The sequence below is a fragment of the Camelus bactrianus genome, chromosome X (assembly GCF_048773025.1).
Source record: "Camelus bactrianus isolate YW-2024 breed Bactrian camel chromosome X, ASM4877302v1, whole genome shotgun sequence".
NCBI lineage: Eukaryota > Metazoa > Chordata > Mammalia > Artiodactyla > Camelidae > Camelus > Camelus bactrianus.
In genome coordinates, this window is record NC_133575.1 from 104067099 (window position 1) to 104091323 (window position 24225).

The window sequence follows — 24225 nt, forward strand, 5'->3', positions numbered from 1 at the left end:
CTTAATGAGATCCAAAATGGTTGGGCCACAGTGAGGGGCAGCTGCCATGCAGAGCCCCAAGCCTCCTTCCATCCAGCTGGCCCTCCTTCCATAGAGAAAAGGACTCCCTTCCCCACTGGGTCTGAGGCTTCATCTCCCACCCAGAGAATGCTTGTAACTGGGGGCTCTAGCAAAGGACATGCCACCGGAACCACACCCAGCCTGGTAAATGCTTTCCTACCAGCCATGTCTGAGCCCCCTTCTCCCAGACAGAGACACCAAAAAGGGGGATTCTGCCACAGCAAAGTGCCTACGAGGAAGCACATGCTTCTCCCCTGGGCCTGAACCTGCCCCCCTCTACCCTAGAGACACTGCTGCCTAGAGGCACCAGCAAGCGGAATCAGGCCACAGGGAGTCCAGGCCCAGGAAACAATCCCCACTCCCCACTGGCAGGGGTCCTCCCGCCTCCAGAAGCTCCGCCCACAGCAAGCACTCCTCCCTCTGAGCCAGAGGAACCCCTCCCCGCCCAGAGTCCCAAGGTGGCCTGACCGGGGGAAGCTCCTTCCATTCCCTCAGCAGCACCCCCAGGGCTCCTAGGAGCTCCCGCAGCCAGCGCTACACCAAGCAAACCAGGAGAGCACCTCAGAGGCCCTGACAATCACGCTGTCCTCACAATCACAGCCCCCAGAAGGAGGCCAGGACCTGCACACCAAACCTCCACAGGGGACTGCCTGCTACAGCACCAAGTTTAAACAGAACCCAGTGCCTCCTAACATATTACCCAGAATGTTCCAGACACAATGGGAAGTCAGCCTTCACACCAAGAACCAGGAAGTTCACAAGTTGAATGAGAAAAGACAATCAAGGGACACTAACTCCAAAATGAATTAGATGTCCCAATTCTCTGACAGTGATTGTAAAGCATCGAGCATAAAAATAATTTCAACAAACAATCAAATGTTCATACCAGCTTATCTGTAACAGCCAAAAGCTGGTAACTTCAGTGGGCAACTAGTTCAGCAGACTGGCACATCCAGACCACGGGCTGGCCCTCAGTAATAAAAAGAACGAATGCTGTTACACAGAAGGACTTGGGTAAACCTCCAGGGAATTATGCTGAGTGGGGAAAAAAGCCAATCTCAGAGGGTTACAGACTACATGATTCCATTTATAAAACATCCTTGAAATGACAAAATTCTAGAAAGGGAGAACGATTCGTGGTTGGGGGGGGTGAGGGATCTGGGGGTGGGTAGGAGAGCGGTGGATGGGCGGACGAGATGTGGGGGGGTCTCTAAGAGAGCCACAGGAGGGGTCCCGGCAGCGATGAACTAACTGTTCTGTGTCTGGACTGCATTCGTGTCAAGGCCCTGCTTGTACCTTGTGGTTCTAGTTTTGCAGCAAGTTACCACTGGGGAAGGGAGGGGAGGGGACAGGACACCTCTCTACTTCTTTCAGCTGCATGTCAATCTACAATGATGTCAAAATCAAAAGCTTAACTCAAAAGAGAGGCTCTGCTGAGAGCTTCCCCCCTTCCAGAAAACACCCACCACCATTTCGGAGGTCTTTCACTCCACATTCAGAACCCTGACTTCAGAAGCTCTCTCTCGTTAGCAGCTATGCCCCATCGCACTGGTGGCGGTGAGGCCATTCCAAAGCCCTTCTTCCTCCCAGCTGCCCAGATAATGTCCTCTTCTGTCTCCTGTACGGCTGGGGGTCTCCTTGGGAGCTGAGGCCTAGAGTCTCATGCAGCTTAGAGCCAGGGTTCCCTGAGTGTCCCTTGGCTCCAGCTTAAAACTCAGTGACTTTCACAATGTGTCTTGAGGCAAAGGCTCCTCCAAAAGCCCTTCTGTCCCCAGCCCCTAGTTTGTGGCCCAGAAGCCAAACTGCTGTCACTTGTCATCACACCAGGGCCCAGCAGCAAGGGAGATTATTACAGGAATGTGAGGGCAAACCCTCAATAGAAGATCACGGTGTGTCCCTTTGGACCCAGCAAGAGAAAAGGATGGTTTAAATTAGAGGGGGTTTGATGCCCTGTCCATGAACAAATGTGACTGTATGTGACGGTGGGGAGGGTGTGGGGAGAGGGTCCTCTGCAGTGTGCACCTTTCCCCAGCAGATCTCCGGATGTACTTCATTCCCCCTCTCCTTCCCCTTCCTTTTTCATGCTCTCTTTCCTCCCTGCTATATGAGTTAACCCTGGGGGCCCTGGGGCCAGTGACTGCAAAGCCTCAGTGCCAAGCAGTTTTCCCAAGTTCACCATTAACTGAGTTCCAGCTCTGCATAGGGGACGAGACTGCTGACTCTAATATAACAGCTAACAGTTTTGTTTGTAGAGACAGGGTCTTGCTGTGTTGCCCAAGCTGGAGGGCACCAGCGCAAGCAAGATACGGCTTCTGATCAGCAGAGCAGTTCTGGCCTGCTCCATTTCAGACCTGGGCTGGTTCACCCCTCCATAGGCAATGTGGTGGCCCCCTGCTTCAGGGAGGTGACCATATGGAAGCTGAACTTAGTTATCTGGGCACATTACAGCCCAGAAGTCCTGAGCTCAAGTGATCCTCCTGCCTCAGCCTCCCGAGTCGCTGGGACCACCAGCGTGTGCCACCACGCCCGGCCAGCTAATAGTTTTCAGCACTGACCAAGTACCAGCAGTATCATCAAAATGTCCATGCTGCTCTCCCTTTAATCCTCAAAACAATCCCAGGAGCCCTTTTACCCAGGGAGAAATTGAGGCCGAAACAGGAAAGTAACTTACCCAAGTCACGCAGCTAGTGGGCAGCAGGCAGAGCCAGGATCTGAACCCCTTTGATCTAACGCCAGAGCTGACACTGACTGTTGCAGAATGATGCTGCCTCCCTGTGGAAACAGGCACTCTTCACTGTTTCCTCTGTGGGCTTCGGGGAAAACCTACAGGATGAATATTCGAGACTAAACTACAAAGTCACTTGCCCATATAAGATCTACTCAGGGCAATCAAGAACATCCTAGTGAGGAAGTCAGATACCGTGATGTCCCAGTTGGGGGCAACCAAACCACAGATAAAACCTCCCCTACCCCTCTCTTTCACCTAATCCCTCAGTCTCATGAGCCCTCTCTACGTGTGTTTTAAAAGACTTGCAGCTTCTTGGCAAGCTCTGGGGATGCAGCTTCTGCACCCTGCTGTGGATCTCCTGGACAGGATGGTCAGGAGCAGCTCCAGGATCTGCTCCACGGGGTGCATCTGAAGCCAAAACCACCTACCCATGGCAAAGCTCCAGAAGCCGCCTGAGGGTTTCTGGGGACCTGCGGCAGAACTCACAAAAATACGAATGAGAGGCCTCCACGCTAGGCTTAGGTTGGAGCTACTGGCTCCAAGCTCAGGGACTGCTCTGGTTTCACAATAAACAGTTTTTTCCCCTGGGAGCTGGGGCGGGGGTTAGGGAGGCGCTAAAAGCCAATCACCTTGGCCAGAAACCCTGGTGAATATGCCCAGCATCCCAGGCCACAATATACAGAATCCGCAGGACTCGGCATGCCCGTGGATCCAAGTCCCAGTCCATAAGCCCAACTCCAGCCCACGCGCAGCTGTTTCAAGTGCCTTGGCCTCTCTGGGTTCGGGACGGTGGGGCCCCTGCCCCCTCGTCTGGTTTCCATCAGGGCCTCTGGGAGGCACAATCGCAGGCAGCTCTTTCCTCTCTGTCTTGGCACAACACTAAAGTTTGGTGTTCAACAACCAAAAAAAAAAAAAAAAAAAAACAAACCCAGAAAAACAAAAAACAATAAAACCTAGCTCAGGACAAATGTGCGGACTACACCTCCCTAAAGATAACCATCGCCTCTGGCCTGGTCACAACTCACCGCTGACCACCCAGAAGGGAAAATTTGACTACAGGGGCGGGACCACCAAGCGACTAATTGTAAGACATGAGGCGGGGCCATTGGGGCGCACCCAAAGATCCAAGAGCCCTCTGCTGGCGGCCGAAAGCGCAGAGTAATGTACCGGGTAGCTTTGTCGAAGCTCCGGCCTCTAAGCGAAGAAAATACAAAGAAAGTTCGAGACCGCTGTGACCCGCAAGCGGAAGATCTGAGTCATTATACCCAGGAAAGGTTATTAAAATGCGAATTCTCGAGCTCATGCGAGATCCAATGCGTACCGGTGTCCGGGTAGAGCACAGAAATCTGAATTTTTAACAGGTTCTCACAAGAAATTATTCCTACACAGAGAGGTTTGAGAATCACTGACCCAGTCATAACAGATTTAAGGAGGTCCCCAGCCGCTCCGGTTTCTCTAGGGCTGATGGGAGAGAAGCCCTCGCTGGGATCTGGAACCGGGGCACGCTCCACCCAATCCCCTGGAATCTAGACGCGCTTAAGACCGGAAATGGGATCGCTTCCAAAGCGATTTCAGGCCTGGTGGAGGCCAAGGAAAGTCCCAGCCCCTCCAGCGTCAGTATCCTTAGGGGCCAAGATCTCTGGGCGAGTGGCGAGGAGCCTGCCGGGAGTTGTAGTCCGCAGCGCAGCCATGCGCCTGCGCCCTGGTCAGCTGCACCCGGTGAGCCTGGGAGAGCCGTGGGCGCCGAGGCGGTGAGTCCCGGAGCGGCCAGAGGGCGTGGCCATCCCTGGGGCGCGGGCGCGGGTAGCGGGGCACCCATCCCGCTCGGGCTGCGCAAACCGGCCGCCTCCAGCCCCGATCGGGCGGCGGGCGTGCGAGGGAGTGACGGGCGGCGGGTCCCTGTCCGGCCCGGGTCCCCGCCGCCGCTCCCTGCGACCCGCCCGGGCCTTCCCGAGCTTCTCCCGGGCGGGGAGCGCGCCTCTGGGCGGCGGAACATCCTCCCCAGGAGCGCGCTGGGGCCGCGCCGCCCCGCAGGCAGCCGATTTTCAACCGGCTTGTAGACTTGCCTGCCTTGCCTTTCCCCGAGTGCCCTCTCTTCACAGCCCTCTTCACCCACGGGCCCTGTGGGCCCGGCTCATTCAGGAGGATTTAGGGACAAGCCATCAGCCCCGAGGTGGAGTGAAGTTTGCATCCGAAAGGGCCGACGGGGGAGTCCCGAAGGGTCAGTTCCCTGGTGGACGTGGTGGAAGGTTCGGGTCGGTCCGGGGAAGGCTGCCCAGCTGTGAGGCTGGAGCTCATTAAAGGCGGGTCCGCAGCCCAAGCAGCACGGTCCCTGGATGCCCTCCAGCGACGGTTAGGTGCCTTGGCGGGGTTGGGGGAAATAGAAGCTTCCTAGGAAATGACCTTTCCTGAGCGCTTGCTCTGTGCCAGGCACGCTGCTGTTCCTTTCCGTGCAGTGGGATCCGCGCAGGAACCTCTATGAAGGAGATGCTGTGATTCTTCTCCTGTTACAGACAGAAGCCCTGGGCGCCAGGGTCCCACGGCTAGCAGGTTATCACTAGATGGGTGTGTGGCTCAAGTCCAGGCTACGATCTAGATAAAGGGGGACATGGGGACAATGTCCATTTGGCATGACTGGCTGGGAAGTCATGAGTGTTCTTTTCCTTGTCCCACTCCAAGGGAGAGGTCAGCTACAATTGGAATTATGCTGGGAGTGGGGTTAAAGGCCACCAAATCTATAGGGGTTTATCTAAGGTATCTGCATCTCGGCAAATGCAGAGAGAGGAGCCGCAGAACACGGGCGGGTACCAGTGTTGAGACTTGTGGGGACAGCTATGTGAAGGCCTCTGTGACTTCAGAGGTCGCATTGAGAACACTGGGATGTTTTTAGACACGAGCACTGCAGGAATGTGCCAATTCTAACGTCCTCACCATTTCCCTCTGGCATTTATTTGCTCTGTGTCTTGGGACAAGTTATTCAGTCCTCCTAAGCCGCACCTCCGTCCCCTCATCTGCATTCAGGGCCTAGCACTAGAGCCCGGCTCCTAACGCGGGGTGAGGGCTAAAGGAACGAATAGATGTGGGAGGCTTAGATCACTAGCCGCGGGCACAAGGCGTGATGAATGTGATGGATGTCCTTGGTTATTATTGCAGCCCCAGCTCCTGCTGGCCTGCCCTGTTGCCATGTATTTTTCTCATGGGAAAGCCACTTAGAATGCTAGTGCAGGACGGGGGTCACGGTGATGTTGCCTGAACTACACATACCCTCCAGAGGAAAGGAATGAGGGATTGATCGTTTGCTGACTTTGCAAGGTATGGCCCTGGCTAAGATGCCCCTCTGGTTGAAGGTGACTAAGGGTTACTCAAAGGTAGATGGACGTTCAGGATTATTCACCACTGGAAGTATTGCTCCCCCATTTCTTTTGTGGCCTAGCTATATACAGAGACACAAGACAATTGGAATTATGCTGGGAGTGGGGTTAAAGCCCACCAGATCTGTAGGGGTTTATCTAAGGTGAGGGGTTTTTAGCCTTGGTTGGTGGAATTCTAGAGCAGAGCTATCCAATAGAACTTTTGACTGAGATGTCTTATGAGCACTTGAAATGTGACTAGTATAAATGAGAAAGAGAATTTTTATCTTTAATTAATTTAAACTTAAACTTCCACACGGGACTACTGAATACCACAGTGGATAGCAGAATTCTGGAGGGTCTGTGGATGGTCTTGAAGGTTTTGTCAACTTTTTGAAATTGAATGCAGATTTGGATGTGATGCATATTTTTGTAGAAATGAACCCATGGCTTTCATCCAATTCTCAAACCCTCCCTCCACCAAAAACATGATCTGCTGCTTTAGGGCTTTGGTGAAAAGTAAGCAGTTTAGGGAGGTAAGTATGCCCTCTGGTAACCACTGCTGTTTCTCCTTTCTCATTTTGTCCCTCAGCTTTTAGGTGGCTCTACCCAGACGACAACATAAAGAGAGAAATTAGAATCTGCCACTTCTGGACCCAGATAAATTGTACACTGCTGGAAGGGCGCGATGGCTGTGGCCCTGGGTTGTGCAATCCAGGCCTCCTTGAATCAGGGCTCGGTGTTTCAAGAGTATGATACTGACTGTGAAGTCTTCCGCCAGCGCTTCCGGCAGTTCCAATACAAGGAAGCAGCCGGGCCTCATGAAGCTTTCAACAAACTCTGGGAGCTTTGCTGTCAATGGCTGAAGCCAAAGATGCGTTCTAAGGAACAGATCTTGGAGCTGCTGGTGTTGGAACAGTTCCTAACAATTCTGCCCACCGAGATCGAGACCTGGGTGAGGGAACATTGCCCAGAGAACAGAGAAAGAGTTGTGTCACTGATAGAAGACTTACAGAGAGAACTTGAGATACCAGAGCAGCAGGTGAGAAGAGTTTGGGATCTTAGTAATTAGATCAAAAGAAGTAGCAGAGGCAGCTGGGACTGGCTCAGACTTTCTGTCTGATACCCCAAGATTTCTCCACAGTGCTTTGCATTTTTTCCCTTCTGCTGGAATTGGCGTATGTTTCAGTGATTCTCAATACTTAAACCAAACTTGTCTTCTTTAACAAATATTTGGCAATGTCCCCTTTACTATCCTAAAATGAAATTTATAGATAATATAATCTACTTATATATACAAAATTAAAAAAAATCAATATAATAACTGCTCTGTGGGCCAAATATTGCACAAAGCCTGTTTTTATACAATCCATAAGCTAATAATGGTTGTTACCTTTTTGAAGAGTGATTTAAAAAAAAAGAAGAGTAACAGAACAATATGACCCACAAAGCCTAAAATATTTACTGTCTGTCTCATTACAAGAAAATTTTGCCAACCCTGAGTCAGATAGAATCTAGAAGGAATATAAAGGAAAAGGAACATGGTTTCTTATGAACTATAGTAAGCATTTCAGCATGCACATATTCGGGCTTGTCTGCACCAAAGCTTCATGCAGTTGTCATTTGCTTGAATTTATGCCTAGATCCACTGGGAAGGCAACAGCCAGAACTTTTAACTGATATGATACAGCTCAAACACTGTGAGCAGTGTTGCTGCTGGTCATGTGATTTCTCAAAGTAGTAAGCAGCTCCTGGTCAGTCTGAACAATAAGGAATATCATCTTTCTTTGATTTCCAAAGTGACACTTTCCTGGAAAATCCAAGTCATGCTAAAATATACGAAAATATTTTGTGTTTATATGACCAACAGGGTGAGTTTCTTGAAAGGTTCTTTTTAACTCCATGAGTGTTTGAGGGAACATTCCTAAATTGTGTGGGAGGGGGAACCATTCTGCCCTGTGAATTAGGCAGACTGCCATCTCTGCTTCACTCCATTCTGATAGCCATCTTGTCTAAAATGCCCCATGGAGGTGGTGGCACTGGCCTCTGTTCAGAGCCATTGACTAAAACTCATAGCTGAGCACAGGACAGAATCTCTGGGAGAAGGGAGGAAGTGCTTCTGGGTGGGCATTAGGGGCACTTCAGCCTGGTATGTGATGGGGCTCTGTGGCCAGCCTGCCTGGACAGGAGTCGTCCAAGGTTCCCTGCCCTCCTAGGACAGAGTGAACTTATGGTTTCCCTTCTTTTCTTTGTCTTCTTGGCTTAGCTTACCATATCAGGTTTGATGTTTGTATGGTCTAGTCGTACACCACCCAGCACAGTAACCACTAGCCAAGGGTGGCTCTTGAGCAGTTGAAATGAGGCTAGTGCAAATGGAGATATGCTGTTAAGTGTGAAATGCACACCACATGCCGAAAACTTAGTATGAAAAAGAGTAGGTGTAATATCACATGAACAGTTGTTTATATTGATTACATTCTGAAATTATGAGAATTGAGATATATTGGGTTAAACATTACATATTATGAAGACTGACTTTACCTGTTTCATTTCCCGTTTCATATGGCCACTGGAAAATTTACAAAGACATGGGTGGCTTGCATTATATTGCTACTGGGCAGGGCTGGTCTGGACTTGAGTGATGGTTCTGACTTTCCCCAGATCGAGAGGCAGGAAATGCTCTTGGAAGAACTGGCACCCGTGGGAATGGCACCCATACCACCAAACATCCACCTGGAGTCACCCCCACTCCAAGTCATGGGACCTGCCCCAGAGGTCCCAGTGGCAGAGGCGTGGATCCCACAGGCAGGGCCGCAGGAGCTGAGCTTTGGCGCTGCAGGGGAAGGCCAGCCCTTTCTGGACCCTGGTAAGGCAAGGGTTTCATTCCCTTTCTTTGGTTTTTGTTTTGAGAGCTCAAGAGCTCTCCAGGGTTGGGGTTGCATTAGAATACCAATTATGTGATGGAAATGGGCCCTCTGATAAAGAGTAGAAAGAGGAGGTATCTCTCTCTCAGAACAGCTGGATACAAAACACCTTCGACTGAATGGGATTGAAAACCCCTTAAGCTACTGACCCTCCTCAAGAAGCCTATTTCTCTCTTTTCATTTTTTTATTGTAGTAAAATACCCACAACCTAAGATTTACCACCTTAACCATTCTTATGTGTACAGTTCAGTGGTATTGAATACATTTATAATTTTTGTGAAGCCATTACCACCATCTATCTCCATAACTATTTTTGTCTCATAAAACTGAAATTCTATACCTATTTAAACAATAACTCCCCATTTCCCCATCTCCTGCCCCACCCCAGCTCCTGGCAACCACCATTCAACTTTCTGTTTCAGTGAATTTGACTACTTTATGTTCGTCATATGGATGGAATCACATAGTATTTGTCTTTTTGTGAGTGGCTTATTTCACTTAGCATAATGTCCTTCATCCATGTTGTAACATGCGTCAGAATTTGCATCCTTTTTAAGGCTGAATAATAATCCATTGTATGTATAGATCATATTTAGCTTATCCATTTTGCATACATGTATACTTGGGTTGCTTCTACATCTCAGCTATTGTGAATAATGCTTCCATGAACATGGGTGTTCAAATATCATTTTAAGACCCTGCTTTTACTTCTTTTGGGTATATAACCAGAAGTGAAATTGCTAGATCATGTGGTATTTCTGTTTTTAATTTTTTGAGGAACTGCCATTCTGTCTTCCACAGAGGTTGTGCCATTTTACATTCCCACCAACAGTGCACAAGGTCTCCAGTTTCTCCACATTTTCACTAACACCTGTTATTTTCTTTTCTTTCTTTTTTTTTTTTTTTTTTGATAGTAGCATTCCTAATGGGTTTGGGGTGGTATCTCATTGTAGTTTTGATTTGCATTTCCCAAATAATTAGTGATGTTGGCCATCTTTTTATGTGCTTGTTGACCATTTGTAAACCTTCTTTGGAGAATGTCTAGTCAAAGAATGTCAAGTCTTTTGCACATTTTTAAATTGGTTTTTTTTGGGGGGGGTTGTTGTTGAATTTTAGAGTTCTCTCTATATTCTGGATATCAGTCCTTTATCAGATATATGATTTGCAAATATTTTCCCCATTCTGTCGGTTGCCACCCCGGGGTCTCTAGTATGCAAGACAGAACATCAGTCCCAGGCATCCTGGAGCTTCAATTCCTGTGGATAATTCAGTTATGTAAATAGGACTGTAAGATGATGTGTTGAGGGGGAGTAGGATGTTATGGGAGCCCATAGGACGGCCACCTAACCAGCTTTGGGCAGAATGGCAGCCTGTGCAAAGGCTCGGAAGGGTAGAGAGCATGGCCTGCTTGAAGACTTTTTGCTGCAGCGTGAGGGCACAGAGGAGGAGCAGAGGAGCCAGAGTGGCACTAAAATGGCTAGAGAGAGAAGCAGGGTCCTAGATCTTGAAGAACTTTGTGAGCCTTGTTGAGAGGTCATGTTTTATTCTCAGGGCACTGGGGAACTACTGGATGTTCTTAAGGGAGTGATATACACGGATTTGCATTTAGAAGGTCACTCTGGCTACAGTAAGAGAGGGAAGACTAGGAACAGGTGTCCTACAATCATCCACCTTACAGAGGATACTTTTCTGGACTACGATTGTATCGGTGATGATGGAGAGAAAAGGACCAATTCAAAAGATATGGAGGAAATAGAAATTATGGGACTTGGTGATTGACTGGATTTTGGGTGAGGAAGAGGAAGGGGTTAAGGATGGTATTCAGGTTTCTGGCCAGTGAACTGGGAAGATGGTAATATTATTCACTGACATAGAGAACACAAGAAGAGGATCAGATTTGGTGGGTCAACGTGAGTTTAGATTTGATCATGTGGAGTTTGAGGTGTTTATGGGTCTCTAGAACATTTTGAAATAAAGGTGACAAAAAAGAGAAACCTACAAGTACATATGTATGCATGTTATGGTCAAAGGAGAACTATATAATGTTGTCATTTTTGTTCCAATCTTTACATTACCTATAGTTTTCAGTCTGTTAAAAAGGTTTTAAAAATCTGTACTTTTGTATGTATGCCAGCAACAGATAGTAAAACTTAGCTAGTGATACGTCTCTGCAAGTGCACTCCCATGCCTCATGTTAATTTGCTCCTGTTAGCAACAGTCACAGGTACAAAGATTACAGATGACACTGAGCAGCAATATTGCTCTTCATTGTCGTACTGTATTCTCTGAAGCATAGGAATGTCCAGTGTATTCAACAAGGAAGAGATAGAATGAATTAAACGAGTAAAATATACCAATTTGAAGGAGAGGAAACTACCCCTTTCTTATCACTCTTAAGGTGATATATTATGCTTTGCAAAATGATACAAGACTTATTGTTCCGTAATAAAGGTTACTTAACTTTTACTGTTTTTTTTAAAATGAAAACACCTTAGGTATATTGCATGAAGTACATCCTATTGAAGGCTGAATGGAAAGCACAGAATGCTGACAGAGTAGAAGAAGAAATTTAAAAATAATGGAAGAGGTCAATTGATTTTACATTAAAGTTTGAAATATATCCCCTGTCAGCAAAACATTAATTTGTTGGGAATGAAATGGAAAAATATGCACGTATATACACATACATATATATCCATCTAATGATACTCATTTGATGTAAGTGGATACAGAGTGGGCTGGGAAGAGAGAATAAGAGAGAAATAAAAAAAGAATTTAAATGGAAAATGTAAAGTGATCTAAGAAACACATAAGCTTTAAAAAAATTCCTTATTTGAATTCAAGCCAGACACACCAGATGCTAATGGTAGGCAAATATATTAGAATGTCTGCAATCAGAAAGAACAGATGTGATGATCCTAAAAACATAAAGGATATTATGCTTATCTTTGAAAATGTGGAGTTCAAACTTAGTACACCAAATTTGGAACAATTTTCATTTGCCAAAGTTTAGGTTTTTAATTTAAATTAATAAGCTTACACTAGGAAATTGTATTCAGGATGTCAAAGATCGCATATTTTGGTGATGCAGGATATGAGAGATGAAAATTTAAAGTAAAATGTAGGGCAAAAAATGCTGTCTGTCAAGCAACAAAAGAATCTTGTAACTTAAATTTCTTTAGATTATTCTATTATACTAAAATATCATTAGCTAATATCTAGCCCTAACCAGAGTAATGATATTTCTTAGTGCAGTGGAGACTTTATGACACAGTCTTTGATAATGGGGTTTAATGAAGTCATTCCCTGAGCCTGGGGTGGTGGGGGGAACATTCATCAATTAAGCACCTTCTTTGTTAACCTCAAATTGCTTTTTCCCTCTTTGTATTGGATAGCTATTGCTGAATAACAAATTACTCCCTGTAGCTTAGCAGCTTAGAGGAAAAAGCATTTACCGCTTCACAGTTTCTGAGAGTCAGGAATTTGGGAGTGGTTGACATAGTGTTTCTGGCTCAGAGCTTCTCATATAGTTGCTGACAAGATGTCAGCAGGGGCTGGCAGGAGACCTCAATTCCTTGCTAATGGCTCTTCTCCATAGGCTGCCTGAGTAGCCTCAAAACAGGGCAGCAGATTTCCCCCAGAGAAAACGAATAAAGCCGAAGCAAGGGGGATGCTACAATGTTTTTGCTGCTACCATTTCCTATTAATTGGAAGAGAGTCACTAAGTCCAACTCCCATTTAAGAGGAGGAAAATTAAACCCCTTAAAGGGAAGAATATCAAAGAATTTGAGGCCCTATTTTAAAACAACTGGCACCCATGCTTCCTTGTCCCTACTAGCCTTTTACTTTTTACTTCAGTCTTTTAGGTCAGAAACTGATCTTTTAAACTGAAGTATAGTTGATTTGCAATATTATATTAGTTTCAGGTGTACAACATAGTGATTCAACCCATTTAAAGTTATTATAAAACATTGGCTATATTCCCTGTGCTGAATATTACATCCTTGTATCTTTTTTTTTCTCTTTTTTAGTCAATTTTTCTTGAGTAAATTTCTTCAGTTAATTAGGTCAAATAGAATATATCCATGATGAGTCTCTTGGCTATAGCCACAAGATGAATTTACCATCCTGGACAACACATTATCATCACTTGGAAACTAATGTTTTAGACTATAACCTAAAAGGCAGAAGACATGATTGAATTTAAGGTAATAAGCTTCGGTTTCTATTTGTAGAACCCTCCCTTTTATACCAACTGACTAGCAATTGATGTTTCCCCTGTTGCTGTAAAATCACTCATCCAGTGGTAATAGTAGCTACACAGACTAGTCTGCATTGAGGGTCAAGAGAAGAGCCCCCTGGGAGAAGTAGGCATTAAGGCCCGCAGTTCTGATCGCCATTCAACAACGACCCAAAGCCCTGGAGCCAAGCTACAAAACACACACTGAGCATCCTTCTATGGGCATGTGTTGGTGGAACAAATGTCCAGAATAGGAATTATTGGTTAGTGGGCATATGCATTTAAAACTTTAATAGATACGGTCAAATGACCTCTAAAATTATTGTTCCAATGTACCCTCCCCCCAGAGTGTGTGAGAGTGCTGGTTTCTGCTCCTCTTCACTCAGCCCAGGTGCCTTCAGATGGTCTAAGCTTTGCCTTGTGATGAGCGCCATGGCTGTTTTCCCCACATTAGCAAATAGAAAGAGGGCTGATACCTGTGAAAACCTCTCAGTCAGTGTCCAGTTCATTCAGCATCCATCATGGTATTCTATGGAATGTATAAGAGTAGAGGATGGGACTGAGGTCCAAAGGGTGGGAGGTGGGTCAAGGGGAATGGTTAGTGGCCTCAGCTGACATGGGACTGTGAGCATAGGTTGGGGAATGCAAACTGGTGAGAGAGTCCAGAGCAGGGCTCTGGGAGTCTGGGAAGTAGATGCTGAGTGCACTGGAGGCACCAGGATCTGAATGTTACACTGGACGACCAGGCGAGTAGGAGGCGGGGTTGGTAGATAATTAAGAAGGGCATGAGGTTAACATCCAGGAAGAAGCTCAAGTTTGAGCACATGTTCTCTGTATCCAGGGGTGGTGTAAGGGGCAAAGTTAGGTTACTGAGATTTTTCTTCCTCTTTAATATAGGCATTCATAGCTATAAATTTCCCTCTAAGCACAGGTTTTACATCCCTAAGTTTTCATTTTCATTTATCTCAAAATATTTCTAATTTCCCTTTTGATTTCTTCTTTGACTGATTGCTTAGGAGTGTGTTGTTCAATTTTTATATATTTCTGAAGTTCCCAGTTTTCTTTGTTATTTATTTCTAATTTCATTCCATTTTGGTAGGGGGCTATGCTTTGTAATTGTGAGCCTTTAACATTTTTGAACATTCGTTTTATGGTATAGCATCTCGACTGTCGTGCAGAATTTTCTCTGTGCATTTGAGAAGCATGTATACTCTGCTGTTCTTGGGTGGAGTGTTCTATAAATGTCTGTGATGTTTAGTTGGTTTATGGTATTTTTAAAGTCTTCTCTTGTTGAACTTTTGCCTAAATTTCCTATCCAATAGTGCCAGGAGGTATTGAAGTTTCCAACTATTATTGTTCAATTGTCTATTTCTTTTACTATTTCTGTCAATTTTTCCTTCATGTATTTTGGTACCCTATTATTAGAGTGCATATATGGTTATAATTGTTGTTATCTTCTTGATGGATCAATCCTTTTATCATTATGAAATGATTCTCTTTATCTCTAGTAATTTTTTTGTTTTAATGTCTACTTTGTTTGATATTCATATAGTTACTCAGACTGTTTTCTGGTTGCTACTGGCATGATACATATTTTTCCATTCCCTTATATTCAATCTATTTGTGTCTTTCAATCTGAAGTCTGTCTCCTATGGACAGCATATAGTTGGGTTTTTTAAAATCCAGTTTGACAATCTCTGCCTTTTGATTGAGTTGTTTAATTCATACCATTTAATCTTATTTTTGATATGGTTGGATTTATATCTGCCCTTTTACTTTTTGTTTTTTATATGTCTCATATCTTTTTTTGTTCCTCTATCCCTCATTTACTGCTTTCTTTTACACTAAGTAAATATTTTGAATGTAACATTTTACTTACTTTAATGAATTTTCACTATTTTTAAAGTCATTTCCTTAGTGGTTACTCAAAGGTTTAGCATGTACATCTTATCATAATCAGCGTCAGATTTATACTGACTTAATGTCAATGAGATATAGAAGTACTTCTCCTATATAACTCTATTCCCTTTTTGCCCTTTTTGGGTATTACTATCATACATATTATATCAAAAATGTTACAAGCTCAACAATACATTGTTATGGCTATTGCTTTATATAATTTTAAGACTTTTAAAGGAGCTGAGAGAAGGAAAATAAGTATATGTTATAGCTTTTGTTATGTTAATATTATTTCTTATTTCTTATTTTCTTCATTTTTCCTGAGGATTCAAATTACTGACTGCAGTCATTTCTTTAGCCCAATACAGCTGTGCTCCTGCCCACTTCATTTGTGCTGTTACTGGCAAATATATTATATTTCTATATGTTATATACCCAACACTGTACTATGTACATATTGTTTTATATAATTGCTTTTAAAATCTTTTAAGAAAAGAAAAAGAAATTTGTATTTATACTGTCTTTTATAATGAAATAATTACCCTTACTTGTGTCCTTTGTTTTTCCATGTGGATTCAAAGTACTGTTTGAGATCATGTGCTTTCAGACTGAGGAACTTCCTTTAGCATTTCTTGTTAGGCAAGTCTGCTACCAGTGAATTTTCTCAGTTTCTGTTTATCAGAAATGTTATTTCATAGTCATTTTTGAAAGATAGCATTTCTGGATATAAGATTCTTGACAGTTTTTATTTTTCTTTGAACACTTTGCCTATGTTATCCCACTGTCTTCTGGCTTCTGTTGTTTCCAGCTTTTCATCTTGTTAAGGTTCTCTTGTAGATGGCAAGTCATTTTTCACTTGCTGTTTTTCAAGGTTTCTTATTTTTATTTGGCTTTAAAGATTTTTACTCTGATAATGTCTATTTATAGATCTCTTTGTACTTATTGTACACAAAGTTCACTGAGCTTCCTAGATGTGTATATTGACATTTTTTAATATGTTTGGGGACTTTGGGACCATTATTTTTTCAAATATTTTTTCTGCTCCTTTCTCTCACTCCTCTCCTGGTTTTCTCGTGATATATCTTTTCTCTGAGACTCTCTGTTTCTTCATTCTTTTTTTCCTCACTGTTCTTTTGATAGCATAATCTCTCTTGATCTGTCCTCAAGTTCACTAATTCTTCTAACAGTTCAGATCTACTCTTGAGCCATTCTAGTGAATTTTTCATCCCACTCATTGTGCTTTTCAATTCCAGAATTCCCACTTGATTCTGTTCATGAACCTAAGTTTGTATGGCCCGTGCACAGTAAGGTGAAACAAACCGAAACATCAGAGTTCGAAGTGGACAAAGGTTTATTGCAGGGACAAGAAAGGAGAATGGGCAGCTCGTGCTCAAAAGACCCAAATTCTCTGATGGCTTTTAGGGAAGAGTTTTTAAATGCAACATTTGGAGTGAGGGATGCAAAGTGTATGACTTTCTTCTGATTGGTTGGTGGTAACGTAACTGGGTGGTGTTTCAGGAATCTCAGTCATCAACTTTCTGCTTCTGACCAGTCGGGGGTCTCAGCATGTAGTTACCATCCTCCACCTGGGTGGGGGCCTTAGTTCCTGCAGAACAGCTCACAGATGCATGTCAGATTGTTATGTATATCCCCTGAGGAGGAAGGAGAGCACTGTCTTATCACTGAAGTATTATTTCTTGACTGCTGTTCCTTTGTTTCTGCATTTCCTCACTTCCCTAACTAGTAGCTGCTTGAATCTGCTCTTTGGAACTCCAGGAAGGACTAGGAGGCCAAAGCCTTTTTCTACAACCAAGAAACAGAGGGCAGAGAGGGTCCTGCTCAGTTTCAACCACCCCTTTTCATTAGTATTCCTCAATCCTGAAGGGAACAGGTGTGGGACAAGAAAGGGAAAAAAGTTTTAAATAGAAAAGTTAATCATAAATTCAGCAGAGAAACTCAGTTTTAAGGGGACTCAGTTTCAATTCTTTTTTATGATTTCTATTTACTGATATTCTCTATTTGATGTTATATGATGTCATCATAATTTACTTCTTGAATCATGATTTCCTTTAGTCCTTGGTACATATTCATAATGGTTACTTTGAAGTCTTTGTTAAATTTGATATCTAGTCACTCTCATAGGCAGATTCTGTTGCCTGCTCCTTTTTTTTTTTTCCAGTGTAGGGGTCATACTTTCCTGTCCACATGTATGTCTCATTTTTTGTTGGAAACTGGACATTTTAGATAATATATTGTAGCAACTCTGTGTCCTCCTCCCCCCTCCCCAGAGCTTGTTATTGTTATTTGCTGATTTGTTTGGTGAGTGGCTGGATTATTTTAATGAACTCTAGCCCACCCTGCAGTGTTAAGCATTTGACGTTGCCCTTATGGAGCACAGCCTTGGCTGTGCACACAGTCGTCCCGGAATGACAGTAGTTTTTTCAGGGCTTTCTTTGGTTACCACTTTCCCTGATCAGAGCCGGCTATTAATTGCAGCTAATCGCTCTATTGTTTTCAACAATGCCCTGGAGCAGAATTTGCTCTGCAGACTAATTCAGTCTAATTCAGTCCCCTTAGATAGGCTAGTTCCTGAGGTCAGTTTTTCAGATTTGTTCTGATCCCAGGAGGGCTCCTCCCAGCTGTCTCTTTCCTAGTTCTCTTCTGCAAACTAGCCAGCCTACAGTTTAGTGTGTATATTCAGTAAATCCATCACTCTTTCCAATTGCCTTTCATTACAGCCCCCACTCTTTTTGAGAGTACCCTTAGGCTTGAACTCTCTCTATTGGAAATGAACTCAGTTTCTTTGAGAAAACTTGGAGCTACCTCTTTTAAGGCCTGCTTCTCCTCCCAGGCCAAATCACTGATACATTGCTCTGAAAATGGAGATGGGGACGATGGTGTGCTTATCTCTGAGTGGCATTGCCACTTTAGGAGCTGAGCACTAGACCTGAGCCTCAGGCCTCCTTGGCTTGCCCCTGCAGGATTGGAAACCACTGCTTTACAATCACAGTCACCTTATAAAACTACAGTTGCTTTAAAGGGACAATCGGGGCCCCAGTATTCTCAGCAATACCACAGCCAATGCAGAGCTCCATCCCACCAGTGGAGAGTGGGGAAATAAAAGGAGCGCCCACCTCCTTTTCTGTCTCAACAATAGATAGCTAAAGGTAGGAGGAAAAATCCTGAGGTCCTGCCCCTCCCAGGAAGATAGGCCTCTGAACTGGGGCCCGGGAAGGAGTGCCCGAGGCTCTTTACTCTGGCAGTCACGAGTGGAGCTGGGAGGGGGACTAAAGAGAACAGTTTGGGTTTAAACACTTAAGACTCTCGCTGTTCTCTGTGAATTTTAACAGATTTTAAAAAATAGATATTTCTTGGGGGAGGGTGTAGCTCAGTGGTAGAGCACATGCCTAGCATGCATGAGGCCCTGGGTTCAATCCCCAGCACCTCTTTTAAAATAAATAAATAATTCCCTCCCCCTCCAAAAAGAAAAAGATACCAAAAAAAAAAAAAAAAAAAAAGACGTTTCCTAATTTTCTGTATGCCCTAAAGGCCATTTTGAGAGGCTTTAAATGTTTCTTTTATTATTTTTAATAATTTTCACCAGTTTCACTGGGAAATAGATCTGCAGAGGTCCCCGTGGTATCGTGCTAGAAGTCTGCCTCCCTGCATTTAGATTATAAATCAGTATTTCACACCTAGGCCTTTGCTGCTCTCTGCTTATTTCAAGTTTCAGCTTGCTCCCACTTTTACTCAATGGCAGCTTTCCTTGGATCCATGACCTCCAGTTTTATTTGACCTTGGTCTCATTACACTCTCATCCTGTTCTTAGTTTTGAAACCCAAACAAAAGCAAAATAGTGAATTTAAACAGAACGTGATTTGAAATACATCTTTTTAAAATTCCTGCTTTTTATTGAAGTGTAGTCGATTTACAATGTTAATTTAAGGTATACAGCAAAGCAATTCAGTTATACATATACATACATATAAATATATATTTTTCAGGTTCTCGAAATGCTTTTTTGTTTCTTAATCTTAAAAGGTCTTTTTTTTTTCCGTGAAAATATAAAGTAAGGTATTTTAGTCCACTTCCCCTGTTTTGATAGAATGTTTTATTTGTTTTTTTTGGGGGGGCGGTTGTTTGTTTTGGGGAGGGGAGTAATTAGGTTTATTTATTATTATTATTTTTATTTAATGGAGGTACTAGAGATTGAACTGTTGACCTCGTGTATGCTAAGCACTCTACCACTGAGCTGTACCCTCCCCCCTAGAATGTTTTAAATTTTAAATTTTCATCAAATTAACTTGCTAACATCATTTTAATAATGCTAATATTTAAACTTAATGCTGCATTTCAATCTCAAATGAGCCACTTCCAACCCACACTTTATTGCAAACAGGTTAACTTGGCCAGAGCTGAGGAGGAAGACAAGGAAGAGGTGTGGAAAGAGAGTGTGAGCCAGAGCAGCTCTCAGTGAGGAGAGTGCGGGGGTCGGGGGGATGGACACCGAGTGTAGACACTTCTCCTGCTTGGTCTTCGCTTGACAGTGAGAAACACTCTTTGATGGTGATTTGGGTTAATTTCAAGAGAATCCACTTCTAGACTTTGGCTGAAACAAACCAAGACTGCTTTTGTGGGTTGCCAACCTAGTCAGTTTCCATTATAATTTGAAAATCTCAACGGAAATTATCCCAGTAAGCACTTTCATGACTTCTAGCTTTACCTTTCTCTCTTCACATAGTACTCAATAGCAGCATTTCTCAGTTTTAATATGCCAAAACTTTATGAAGATTTACTTCATATTTTGGCTCTAACCTAGATAAATCTATTATCAAAATAGATACAGTAGCAATTTAGTGTATTGATTTCAGCACAAAATTGATTCATTCCTCTTCCATTCATTAGAGGAGAATAGCCTTGAATTGAGCACAAAAGGATGTTCTCTCATTTTTGTTTTGTTCTTATCTTTCAAAAAAAAAAAAAGGACTCTTGTAAGAGATTCCAGGTGAAATAATAGTAATTGAGGAGGAAGTAGATATTGAGTGGTCATATGTCCAAGATAGCAGCCTGAACTCTGGAAACATCTTTTATGACCCAGACTATTATGCTTCTTATCTTTCTTATGGCCAGGATATCCGATACCAAAACTTGATGTGAGCTTTCCATTGGAGCATAGAGAAGAGGCCTGGGTGAAGGAACTACAAGAGTCCAAAGAAATTAAACAATTACTCGATTCCAAGTTAGGTAAGTAATTGTTCATTGATCCCAGAGAAGAAAGAAAACAAAAAACCAACCTTAATCAGGGTAAAGAGTTTTGAATTCAACTTAGGAATTTCTATATTCCTGCTGGTGGCTTAATAGAACTTTTCATTTTCCCTCATGTTCTTTTCTCTGCGGGACACAGTGACATCTGTATTCTGTTTCTCCTCTCAGGGTTTGAGATCGGGATAGAAAATGAAGAAGATACTTCAGAAAAACAGAAAAAACTGGAGGATATGTATCCATTTATTGTTACTTTAGAGGGGAATGCTCTTCATGGTCCTATTTTGCAAAAAGACTATGTACAGTTAGAAAATCAATGGGAACCACCCCCAGAGGATTTACAGACAGATTTAACAAAGCTGGTAGATCAGCAGAACCCGTCTGCAGAAGAGAAACCTGAGAGCTCCAGCTTGGAAGAACCTCTCAACCCCAGGCCTCAGAAGAAAAAGAGTCCAGGAGACAAACCTCACCGATGTTCCCAGTGTGGGAAATGTTTTGCTCGGAAGTCCCAGCTGACAGGGCACCAGAGAATTCATTCAGGAGAGGAACCTCATAAGTGCCCGGAATGTGGGAAAAGATTCCTTCGTAGTTCAGACCTTTACAGACACCAGCGACTCCATACAGGGGAGAGACCCTATGAATGCACTGTGTGTAAAAAGCGATTCACTCGGCGGTCACACCTCATAGGGCACCAGAGAACCCATTCTGAAGAAGAAACATATAAATGCCTTGAGTGTGGGAAAAGCTTTTGTCATGGATCAAGTCTTAAAAGACATCTGAAAACTCATTCGGGTGAAAAACCTCATAGGTGTCCTAATTGTGGGAAGAGTTTCAGTAGGCTGACAGCTCTGACTTTGCACCAGAGAACTCACACCGAAGAGAGACCTTTTAAATGTAATTATTGTGGGAAAAGCTTTAGACAGAGACCAAGTCTTGTTATTCATTTAAGAATTCATACAGGGGAGAAGCCGTACAAGTGTAGTCATTGTTCTAAAAGCTTCAGGCAGAGAGCAGGTCTTATAATGCATCAAGTCACTCACTTCAGAGGACTTCTTTAAGAATTGTTAAAGTAAACAAGTCCTACAGAAATTGACAGTAACTCAAAAAAAAAAATCTTAAACCTGCAGCAGCCTGTTTGTCTTGGAAGAATCTTTCTTCCTTTTTTTTTTTAAGGGAGGTGCTGGGGATTGAACTCAGGACCTTGCACATGCTAACCACGTGCTCTACCCCTGAGCTATACCCATCCCCAGAGAATCTTTTTGTTTGAGCTTATAAGAACAGCTTTTTTTCCCTACTTTAAAAACCCATCTTCCAAGACATACGAGTTCTAGACTATCCATCTACTCTTGCAACTTTCCTAGATTTGATTTATCCTGTCTCTACAACTCTTTTTTTTTATTACATTGAACATTTCTGTGAACCAAGCCAACCATATCATAAATGGAAGCATAAAACTGATGGCAATCCTTTGGAGTGTAGCATTAATATAATGGATAATCATATCTATCTGACATATCTATTATAGCAGCACCATAATTCTGCTGTCATTAGTAAAGGTAATTAAATTAGTCCAAAGCTTTATGTGTGCCCCAAGTGGCAAGAAAGGAGACAATGTATTTTGTCAAATAATAAAAATGTGTTAGGAACACGTGGATGAAGAGGATGTCATTTGCCTGGTATGAACTGGGTTCTTTCCCTTGAAAATTTTATTTTTCAAGAAATGTAAATTTTAATCTTTACTCTTGAACTTTGCAAAGTTTGCTAGTCTCCTCAGTTGGCAGTCTGGGATGATGCCACTTAGAGCTGAGTATTTGATGATTTATATTGTCCCCAGAATGAGTCAGCTTCTGGTGGAAGAATCCATTTGACAGTTGAAGTCATACAAGTAGAATCTCATTTAATTTAGATGGACTGAGGAACCAGCGTCCATTGCCTTTTACTCTCCACTGCTATTTCAACCGTGTGTCTCTCAGTGCTTTTAAATTTTACTCATTCTTTAATTCAGTGTCTCCCTAAGTGTGTGTCATAGAACATCTAGTTCTAGAAGATGTTCTGCCAATAAGTTTGGGAGTCCCTCCTGGCTGTCTCCTCTTTCTAGACTCACAGTGCTCATCAGCATATGAGAATTCCAAGAGGTCCTCCGGTAAAGGTGGAAAAAGCACCTCTTTTGGCTCAGTGTTTTACAATCCTGTTTGACCCCAGAACCCTTTTTCATGTATACCCAGTAATAATCCACAGAGCTAGTATTCTGCAAATATTCTTTGGACCACACTGCCTTTAACAAATATTTCTCTAACTATCCGTATAGTCTTGTTGTTCCCAAGCCTAGTTATCTCCAGTTGCTTCAAGGATGTTATGAGAAACTCTTTAACACACACATCATTTCAGGAGGTGAGGGTCACTAATTCAGATATTTATAAGTTGCTCAGTGATTCTCAACCTCTTTGAATTTTACTTATAATCTCTCTCTCTCTCACACACAAACGTTGCTACTTATATAAATGTTCTCATATAATAGCAGTAATGACTCAAGTTCCTATAGCAAGGGAAGAACTCTCTTTGTCAGTTAAAGCTGTTAATACATGAAAATATTCATTCAGCCTAGTTCCTGTTATAAAATACAAGAAATAGGACATTCAAGTATTTTCTCTTTATGAAGATACCAGTCATCCTTTCCTTAAACTAGTGTTAGGGAAAGTATATTTTCTTCTATTCCATTGAAGTTCTTGGAAATGATATTTAAGATGAGTATTTTGGAGGTATCTACTATGTGCCTAACTAGTCCTGTTCAAGGCTTAATGGAAACTAGTAAAGAAATTAATTCATAAAGGGTTTATCATATGCTTAGTTAAACAAGAGTTGGGAAGCAAATGGAGAACAACGCAAGAGAGTTTGTAATTAAGTGCCAAATCATATCAAGTGCTAGAGCCAGGGTGTGTCTTTAATTTTTGTCATCCAGGTCCCAGTCTGCTGCTGCTTTAAGTTGGGGGATACAACTGAGATCCCAGTAGCAATAAACATGGAACTTGGGAAGAGTCTGAATGTAGAGATGAAAACTACCGAATGTAACGGCTTCTCTTTTCTCTCTTGTGGAATTGCATTCAAACCAGAACAGTGCCTTAGAATGGATGTGCCCAACTGCTCTGTATCTATGCAATACTTTAATAAAGTGGAAACGTCTATGCTCTTCCTGCTTCAGTCACATGAACTAATTGTTGGAAGAACTTAGAGATGCTTACCTGAGCAGTGGCAACAAGCACCACAGTGGACTCCTGCCCCCAATCTAAGTTGGAATCGCTTGACTCCCTGCAACCATGGTGCTCGGTTTATGCATCCGTTTTAGCATTTCATGCAGTCAGTTTGAGCTAGTAGGGTCAGTTGCAATCATAGTATGAGCTGTATCCTCCCCCTCATCTACATCATAAACACATGTGACTGGATTTTACAGGGTAGAGAATATCTATTATTCATTCCTTTGTCATAGTGTCCTGTATATAATAAGCACTAATAAATATGTGTGACGTTGAATCAGGAATTATGTGAAATAGTTCTTGGAAACATAGCATAGTTACAACATTGTGTGGATGTGCCTAATTATACTTCTGAGCATTTCAAAAAGATAAGGGCAAAATACAATACCTACCTCCTGAGTATTATGAAGGGGAAAAAAGAGTACCCACCTCTTAAGTACTATGAAGATGAAATGAAGTATATTTTGTTCAGGTCCTACACAGTGTAAGCTTTCAGTAAATACCCAGCAT

The 24225-nt window shown here is 43.0% G+C and overlaps 1 protein-coding gene and 1 long non-coding RNA gene across 4 annotated transcripts in view; one reads left to right on the forward strand and one right to left on the reverse strand.

The window, feature by feature from the left end:
* LOC123615349 (uncharacterized) overlaps positions 1–4310 on the reverse strand; it is a 20957-nt gene extending 16647 nt beyond the window's left edge. The window contains exons 1-2 of the long non-coding RNA XR_006722915.2: positions 4199–4310; positions 2732–2883 (exon numbers count right to left, since the gene is read on the reverse strand). This is a non-coding gene — a long non-coding RNA (uncharacterized LOC123615349). The remainder of the gene's footprint in view (positions 1–2731; positions 2884–4198) is intronic.
* On the forward strand, positions 3702–23999 carry ZNF449 (zinc finger protein 449). 3 transcript variants are annotated; one of them, XM_010949996.3, is made up of 5 exons: positions 3702–4539; positions 6731–7180; positions 8800–9004; positions 20333–20446; positions 20636–23999. In XM_010949996.3, exons 2-5 carry the CDS (start codon positions 6827–6829, stop codon positions 21520–21522), a joined length of 1560 nt encoding a protein of 519 aa, XP_010948298.1. In that variant the 5' UTR covers positions 3702–4539; positions 6731–6826; the 3' UTR covers positions 21523–23999. The 3 variants fall into 3 exon arrangements, with proteins under 3 accessions (XP_010948298.1, XP_074215893.1, XP_045368810.1); XM_074359792.1 differs by lacking the exon at positions 3702–4539 and adding an exon at positions 4573–5009; XM_045512854.2 differs by lacking the exon at positions 3702–4539 and adding an exon at positions 5699–6100.
* Positions 24000–24225: the final 226 nt, after the last annotated feature.

Bases quoted from the DNA above. Each gene is read 5' to 3' on its own strand.
- ZNF449 (XM_010949996.3), top strand. From the start codon at position 6,827: ATGGCTGTGGCCCTGGGTTGTGCAATCCAGGCCTCCTTGAATCAGGGC. The intron at 7,181-8,799 runs GTGAGAAGAGTT...GACTTTCCCCAG, and splicing joins TTGAGATACCAGAGCAGCAG to ATCGAGAGGCAGGAAATGCT. The intron at 20,447-20,635 runs GTAAGTAATTGT...TTCTCCTCTCAG, and splicing joins ATTACTCGATTCCAAGTTAG to GGTTTGAGATCGGGATAGAA.